General features: G+C 43.1%; 1 protein-coding gene across 2 annotated transcripts in view; it reads right to left on the bottom strand.

Annotated features, from left to right (window-relative positions):
- Window positions 1-1,952: 1,952 nt before the first annotated feature.
- LOC118750057 (1-phosphatidylinositol 4,5-bisphosphate phosphodiesterase classes I and II) overlaps window positions 1,953-9,113 on the bottom strand; it is a gene marked incomplete at its 5' end in the record, with an annotated part of 104,066 nt that continues 96,905 nt past the window's right edge. Inside the window, 2 exon segments of one of the 2 annotated variants that reach the window (XR_004994343.1) lie at window positions 1,953-2,534; window positions 2,605-3,271. Coding sequence is in view for 1 of the 2 variants with exons in the window: in XM_036484790.1 (XP_036340683.1) it covers window positions 3,251-3,271 (21 nt within the window). 2 annotated transcript variants of the gene reach the window in all.

Raw genomic sequence — 9,113 nt, forward strand, 5'->3', positions numbered from 1 at the left:
ATAGGGATCTGAAGAGGGAAGCGAGACGTATTTGCCGCAATAAGAAGAGAGAGGCCGAAATACGTGAGTATGAAGAGCTTGAAATGCTGGCCGAGAGGAAGAAGGCCCGAAAATTTTACCTGAGAGTTAGGCGACTTACGGAAGGTTTCAAGACCGGGGCGTACTCCTGTAAGAACAATAATGGCGACTTAGTAACTGATGTCCAGAGCGTACTTAAATTATGGAGGGAACACTTTTCCGCCCTACTAAATGGTAGCAGCACAGAAAGTTGTGGAGAAGAAGAACCCGAGCCCGCAGTCGATGATGACGGAGTCGACGTTCCACCGCCTGACCATGACGAGGTACGTATAGCAATAACGCGGCTGAAAAACAACAAAGCTGCTGGAGCTGACAGCCTGCCAGGTGAGCTATTCAAGTACGGCGGTGAGGAATGGATAAGGGGCATGCATCAACTCTTGTGCAGAATATGGTCAGATGAACGCTTGCCCGACGACTGGAATTTAAGTGTGCTCTGCCCAATCCACAAGAAAGGTGACCCCGCCATTCGCGCCAACTACCGCGAGATCAGCCTTCTAAGCATAGGTTACAAGGTCTTATCGAGCGTATTGTGTGAAAGACTGAAGCCCATCGTCAATGAACTCATTGGGCCTTATCAGTGTGGCTTTAGACCTGGCAAATCCACCATAGACCAGGTATTCACAATACGCCCAATCTAGGAAAAGACCCGCGAGAAAAGGATCGACACTCACCACCTATTTGTCGACTTTAAAGCCGCTTGCCTTGTCGGCCGCTGTGGTGTAGTGGTAAGCAGTGCGCGCTTCCACTCCGCAGCACCTGGGTTCAAACCCTGGTCAAAGCAACATCGCAAAAAAATATAGAAAAATGGTTTTTTCTTAACAGCGGCCGTCCCTCGACAGGCAATGGCAAACCTCCGAGTGTTTGTCTGCCATGAAAAACAGCTTTTCATAAAAATACAATCGCCGTTCGGAGTCGGCGTAAAACTGTAGGTCCCTCCGCTTTGTGTGACAACATCAAGGCGCAAGCCACAATTCGGAGGAGAAGCTCGGCCAAACACTAACATATGTGTAAGTGCCAATCTATTATTATTATTGTTATTATTATTATTAAAAGGAGTTGCCTATACGCCGCTTTGTCGTTGACGTTGACGTTGAGCAATACCATCAGCTCCGTCAGAATTGGGAAATACCTCTCCGAACCGTTCGCCACAAAACGGGGTTTCAGACAGGGCGACTGCCTTTTATGTGACTTCTTTAATCTGATGTTGGAGAAGATAATAAGAGCTGCAGAACTGAACCGCTCAGAAACAATTTACCACAAGAGCGTGCAATTTCTAGCTTATGCCGATGACATCGACATCATCGGTAACAAAAACCGCGAAGTCTGTTCTGCCTTTTTCAAGTTGGGTAGGGAAGCAAAGCGAATGGGTCTGGTGGTCAAGTCAAGTCAAGGTGCATGAATTGTATTTTCAGGGATATTATTCGAGCGTTCTAGCTTTAATTTAAGCAGAAGTGTAAGGTTCTATCACCTTTTGTTTTTTTTGCTAGAGCTTCTCAAATGTTGCAAAAAAAGCGATTTTTTGATACTTTGATCATGTTTTTCTAAAAATCTGGACGTGATGGAAACCTTTTACTTACGGATTCGTAATCAGCATGAAAAAGTCTATCAAAAACAGCTTTAACATTTTAGGTTACAAAATTGTTTCCCATTTTTGTTGGCCTGTGTTATTAATAACACTTAAGGTAACTGTATTTTTTATTTTGATAATATTGATAGTGCTATTGTTTACATGTAGAAGTGATCTACAGAATATGTGTAATGAAATAATTTAGTTAAATGTAAACATGTTTTATATATTGATATACTTCTATTATAAATTATAGTCATATGCAATAATATACATATATGATATGTACATATTCCCTTTCTATTTTGTAACGAGTTACCTAAATCAAGACACGACCCACAAATTAGAGAAGGTTGGCCAAACACTTAGCTAAAAGTTCAAGTTGTAGGCATTCGAGTACTCATCATTTGATTCCAACAGAATATTCGTAATAAGAATAAATAAATATTTATTTTCTTCATTCCATACATGATTCCATTTTATTATTCTGGAATTCAACAATTTTTTTTTAATTTAACAAGAGCAGTAAGAAGGTATTTCACTTTAAGTTGCTCGGAGCTAATTTTGGAGAACATCATCCAAGATTTTCGTAAACAGAAAATGCATCACTGAGAGCATTATTATTGAGCTGGAAAACCAAAACAGAAGCATGAATTTGTATACGTTTTGCAATAGAATTGAGCTATTTTATAATTTAAGTATACTTTTTCTCTTATTCGGTATGATATACATATGTATTTATGCAGCGATATACATATGTGATATATTTTGCAATGCAAGTAAAATGCTAATCTAAAGCGTAGTACAAATATGAAGCTCTTGAACTCCACCAATGATGCCCTAATCTCGAGTGCTCAAATTTTCACGAAACTTTCACCTTGCTATGTACCTAAAATGAATATATTTACATCAAACATATTTATAAATTTGGGAAATAAATTACTTTTTCCTTTGTTTACCTTTTGACGCAATCAAATTGCTTGGAAAAGTAAATTCACCCCGATGTGATACAGCAACAAGGGCCAGGGGTGTTTTTGTACGAAAATCAACTTTTGAGCGGCAGCGCTTAGAGGGTTCGGATAAGTACTGTTATTTTGTAATAAATTGCTTTAAAATTTCTTTGATATTTATTGATTAAAGTAAATCCGTATATTTGTGTTTATTCGTAAAATTTATGCACTAAAGGAAACGTGCATGTAAGAAATTTTGCGCTACGAAAAATTTCACCTCTGGAAACTTTATCCCCATAAAGGACTTTACCACAGTTTTTTTACTGGATATACCACCATCGCTTTGTTTTCCATATCCTCTGTAGTTGGCATCAGTTACAGCGTGGAGAAGGATTGAATAAAAGTTCTTATAGTAATAGAACCTAGAGCCGGAGTGAGCGAGGCATTTTACGCGAATATGTTTTCCATCAATACTTCCAAGGCGATTCGGAAAATTCCATTTTAAGTAAAATTCATTCGCGATTTCCTTGAAAGTACTCTGAGTAGGTTGTTTCATGTGAATTGGCTGAAGAAGTTCCCAAATCGCGGTAATGGTTTCGACGACAATTTTTGAAACAGTACCTGGACCCATTCGAAAAGGGAAGCCAAGAGATTTCTAGGATCCTGTAGCAAAATTCTGAAAAATTACAAATAGTTATCAATATAATGTAAATATGTATAAATGCTATTCTGATAATTTTTATTTCTTTGCAGGAGACTTGGTAAAGAACAAGTGGAAACCCCTTAGGGATACATATAGAAAGAAGATGCAAAAGCTTTCCAAAATTAAATCGGGAGCTGGAGCCTCCACAACCGCAAACTCCAACTGGGTCCACTTTCAAAGCCTTTCCTTTTTAATGCCGCAGTTTCAGCCAAGAAAAACGACAGACAACGTGGCCGCTACAACAACAGACAACTTGGTGGAGGAAAGCGAATTCATTGGCGCCGCTGAAAGCTATTTTGAAAAAATAGTTTCACACGACATTTCGCTGCAGGACTCGGCCCAATTTTTAGAAATTATAGAGGAGGAACCCTGCACCTTCAATGCGGCAAAAAAAGGAGTAAAAACTCCAGCAGCATTAATAGAGTTGGAAAAAGAAAAAATTAATATAATAAGGAAAAAAAGAGGACCCAGAAGATCTACATTTTTTAAAAGCTTAATTCCTCATTTTAAGTCGCTTTCGCCGCAACAAAAAATGCTTTTGCGCCTTAAATACCGCAGGCGATAACGCAAATGAATGCGAATTTCCCCAGATTTTTTTTCAAACCCTTAATTTTTAAGTCATTGTTATTAAAAAAGGAGATATGTCGCCTCCCATACATACTAAAAACTTCTTAATACATATCTCTGGAAGGATAGAAAATCTCTCGAAGTATTTTAAATTTGTTATGGAGATTTATTTTATAAGTGCCGTACTGACAGAATAAATTTCATTAAATGGAAAAGGGAGAGCCGGGTTCGGCCTTATAATCTAAAGCTCTCTTGAGGCATTTGCTACAGTAATGAGAAGTGGTATTTCATCAAGGCCAGGTTACTAAATTTGAGTTGGAAATATTAGAACCCGCCGTGGCACCTCCAAGAAGGTTACACGTTCACGCGTCGTATACCTGGAACCATTTTAAGGTAAACTTAGAGGGATTGATATATTTCGTATGCCTAGCGCGCAGACGAGATTTTATAATTTTATAGTTTTAAACGGCCTAAATACCTTAACTCGCTTAAAAAATAACGAGCTATAACGAAATGGGCACAGAAATAAAATCTAACATCATTAAATTATTTTTCCTACTTGTATAAAAGCGCGGGGTAAAACCCGCGGGTATAAGCTAGTCTATACAGGGTGTCCCAGAAGTAACGTGCCAAGCTTTAGGGGAGGGTAGGTGGGGGGTGAGCTCACTGATAAACAAAAAATTTTCAGGTAAAAGTGTCACCGTTTTTGAAATATTTACATTTTTTCGAATTTAAAAAAAATCGTGCCTTTTCATGTGTTTTCTTTAACTGCAACTACAAACCGGGCAATACTTAGAAAATTTGTTATGTAAAATACTTCCAGATAGTTGCCTCTCCATACTCAAATGCAATATAGTTTAAATATATTAACGAACCATCATAAAATTAGTGATGGGCGAGTCCGAGATGTTTTAGTCGATTGTCTCGATTGTTCAAATATCTCGATTGTCCTCAATGTTTTCTCTCGTAGACGATTTGCCACCCGAAAAAAGTCGTGCTGAAGCTGAACTAACATATTCAATAACAATCGACCAAGTCATCTCAGTCTCGCTGCTAGCCAGCGGTTGTTAAAACATCTCGATGGTTCTCTGTCGCAGACTGTGGCAACGAATTGCCAGTCGCGTTTAACATTCGATAAAAATCGGTCAAAACATCTCGGACTAGCCTTTGGAAATTTTGGCAACCTCTCATACGAGGTTTTGCATTTTCTTGATACGCGATTTTGTTCTTTGAACGACGTTATGTACTTATGTTTTAGGATTTTTTGCTGAAGTGGTTGCGGTTTTCTTCCATCTACAAGTAAATTATGTTTATTCGTTATATGAAAGCAAATGCCATTTAAAACTTTATTATACTAAAATTGAAGGAGCTGAAATTCCCCACAATAAACGGTCCATTCCCCGATTCCCCACGCAAACTGAAATTCCAGCAAATCGGAGAATTCCCCACGAATTGGCTCCCCTGGTTCACACGATCTCGTCAGTGATAAGTCAGTCGCCTCGAAACAATCGAAAAACATCTCGATTGTACAGTCGGGCAGCGAGTCGATTATTGACTCGATTGTAATTTTGCAACGATAGCGATTCTCTCGATCGTTTAAACATCTCGGACTCGCCCATCACTACATAAAATTAGGACTATTTCTGGATTTTTAACTTTTTGATATTTTCTTCCCCAACTTTGACTATCTCGGGTGAAAAGAAAATGTACTGAGCTATAACTTTACATTACATAAAAAAATTGCTCATTTAATAAAGATTTCAGAAAGGTGGCACACTTACTGTTTTGAATAGAAAAAAAAGTGATAGCCGCTTTTGTGGGTAAAGGACTGAGACACGCTAGAATGTATACTCAATCCCGACTCTTGCGTCCTCGTTCGCGCACTCTGGGCAACGTGAGCAACCCATCTGCGAGATGCGGTAACCAATCCGAGTGGAGCCTTGGGTCACGGCAGAAAGAGAGGGAGCTTCGGTGGGGCCACTCTGACTTATTCGGTTTAAGGGCTCACTGAAGCCTGCAGCGTCTGTTCACCAGTAGGTGCGGCTGCAAGCGGGTGTCTGCTTGGAGCAAGCGGCTCGCTATATAAACGTGTATTTGGTTGCGAAACCACCCCCGTCCCAGCAATGGGTTGTGCGCTGGGCTTGGGACCCGCCACGTAAAAACCACTTCCAGTGAAGAAGCAAGGCAAAGCCTCGGATGAGACCCCCCCTTATGATGACGACCACGGCAAACGTTTAAAGGACTACGATTTGAGGGCATGCACCTGGAATGCCCGGACCCTTAATGGGGAAGGTGCCTCTGCCCGGCTGGTTGATGTCCTCGTAAGGACAAAAGCTGACATCACCGCCATCCAAGAAATGCGTTGGACGGGGCAAGGCAAACAATGTATAGGGCCTTGCGACGTCTGCTACAGCTGTCATGTAAAGGAGCGCAGATTCGGAGATGGATTTGTGGTGGGAGAGAGACTCCGTCGCCGAGTACTGTCGTTCACCCCGGTGGACGAGCGTCTAGCCACAATCCGCATCAAAGCGAGATTCTTCAACATCTCGCTCATCTGCGCCCATGCCCCGACGGAAGAGAAGGATGAGGCGTCCAAGGATCTCTTCTATGAGCGCTTGGAGCGCCGTACGAGCGCTGCCCCCGTCATGATATCAAAATCGTGCTTGGCGACTTCAATGCCAGGGTGGGCAAAGAAGGGATCTTTGGAACCACCGTCGGAAAATTTAGCCTCCACGGCGAAACGTCCGACAACGGATTGAGGCTGATCGTCTTCGCTGGGGCCCGAAACATGGCAGTATGCAGTACTAGGTTAAGCATAAAAAGATCCATCAAGCAACCTGGCTGTCTCCGGATCGAAAAACGAGAAACCAAATCGATCATGTGATAGACGGAAGGCACGCTTCCAGTGTTTTAGACGTACGCACACACCGAGGCCCAAACATCGACTCGGACCACTATCTTTTTGCAGCCAAGATACGCACCCGCCTCTGTGCAGCAAAAAATGTGCGCCCAAATATGCAAGGAAAGCTTAACGTCGAAAAGCTGCAATCACAACAGACAGCCAGCGCTTTCGCTACTCGACTCTCACACCTGCTCTCAGAGAGCACTCTTCAACAAACCGACATATGCGAGCAGTGGAACCACATTTCCCGCTCATTAAGTACCGCCGCCGAAGAAGTAGTCGGATTTCAGCGAGCCCGAAAGAACAACTGGTACGATGAGGAGTGTCAGGAAGCTGCAGAGAAAAAAGATGACGCCTACAGGGCCACGCTGCGATCGGGCGCAACGCGCGCTATGTGGGACCGCTATAGGGATCTGAAGAGGGAAGCGAGACGTATTTGCCGCAACAAGAAGAGAGAGGCCGAAATACGTGAGTGCGAAGAGCTTGAAATGCTGGCCGACAGGGGGACCCCGAAAATTTTACCAGAGAGTTAGGCGACTTACGGAAGGTTTAAAGACCGGGGAGCACTCCTGTAAGAACAATAATGGCGACCTAGTAACTGATGTCCAGAACGTACTTAAATTATGGAGGGAAAACTTTTCCGCCCTACTAAATGGTAGCAGCACAGAAAGTTGTGGAGAAGAAGAACCCGAGCCCGCAGTCGATGATGACGGAATCGACATTCCACCGCCTGACTATGACGAGGTACGTATAGCAATAACGCGGCTGAAAAACAACAAAGCCGTTGGAGCTGACAGCCTGCCAGCTGAGCTATTCAAGTACGGCGGCGAGGAGTTGATAAGGTGCATGCATCAACTCTTGTGCAGAATATGGTCAGATGAACGCATGCCCGACGACTGGAATTTAAGTGTGCTCTGCCCAATCCACAAGAAAAGTGACCCCGCCATTCGCGCCAACTACCGCGGGATCAGCCTTCTAAGCATAGGTTATAAGGTCTTATCGAGCGTATGGTGTGAAAGACTGAAGCCCACCGTCAATGGACTGATTGGGCCTTATCAGTGTGGCTTTAGACCTGGCAAATCCACCGTAGACCAGGTATTCACAATACGCCAAATCTTGGAAAAGACCCGCGAGAAAAGGATCGACACTCACCACCTATTTGTCGACTTTAAAGCCGCTTTTGACAGCACTAAAAGGAGTTGCCTATACGCCGCTATGTCTGAATTTGGCATCCCCTCAAAACTCATACGGCTGTGTAAAATGACGTTGAGCAATACCACCAGCTCCGTCAGAATTGGAAAAGGCCTCTCCGAGCCGTTCGCCACAAAACGGGGTTTCAGACAGGGCGACTCCCTGTCATGTGACTTCTTTAATCTGATGTTGGAGAAGATAATAAGAGCTGCAGAACTGAACCGCTCAGGAACAATTTACTACAAGAGCGTGCAATTGCTGGGTTATGCCGATGACATCGACATCATCGGTAACAAAAACCGCGAAGTCTGTTCTGCCTTTTCCAAGTTGGATAGGGAAGCAAAGCGCATGGGTCTGGTGGTAAACGAGGACAAGACGAAGTATCTCCTGTCATCAAACAAACAGTCAGCACATTCGCGCCTTGGCACCCACGTCACTGTTGACAGTTACAATTTCGAGAAAGTAGAGAATTTTGTTTCCTTGGGAACCAGCATTAACACCGATAATAATGTCAGCATTGAAATCCAACGTAGAATCACTCTTGCCAACAAGTGCTACTTTGGACTGAGTAGGCAAATCAGGAGTAAAGTCCTCTCTCGACGTACGAAAACCGCGCTCTATAAGTCACTCATCATGCACGTGCTGGTATATGGCGCAGAAGCATGGACAATGACAACATCCGATGAGGCGGCTCTTGGAGTGTTTGAGAGAAGGATTTTGCGGAAGATTTACGGGCCTTTACGCGTTGGCGACGGCGAGTACCGCAGACGATGGAACGATGAGCTGTATGAGCTTTATAACGATATGGACATAGTGCAGCGAATTAAAATACAGCGACTCCGCTGGCTTGGTCATGTCGTTCGAATGGACACCGACGCTCCAGCTCTGAAAGTATTCAACTCGGAACCCGCTGGTGGTAGCAGAGGAAGAGGGAGGCCCCCACTGCGATGGAAAGATCAGGTGGAGGAAGGAACTTGGCTTCACTTGGCGTTTCCAATTGGCATCAGTTGGCACAGAGGAGAAACGACTGGCGTGCTTTGCTGAACTCGGCCAAAATCGCTTAGGCGGTTACAGCGCCAAAAAAGAAGAAGAAGAAGTGATTTTTACGCCTTTCTTGTTTGCTTGCTTGTTAACTATCATTTTTCACTTTTTTAA

Source organism: Rhagoletis pomonella, unplaced genomic scaffold, assembly GCF_013731165.1.
Source record: "Rhagoletis pomonella isolate Grant_MI unplaced genomic scaffold, Rhpom_1.0 Rhpom_scaffold_00124, whole genome shotgun sequence".
NCBI classification, from domain to species: domain Eukaryota; kingdom Metazoa; phylum Arthropoda; class Insecta; order Diptera; family Tephritidae; genus Rhagoletis; species Rhagoletis pomonella.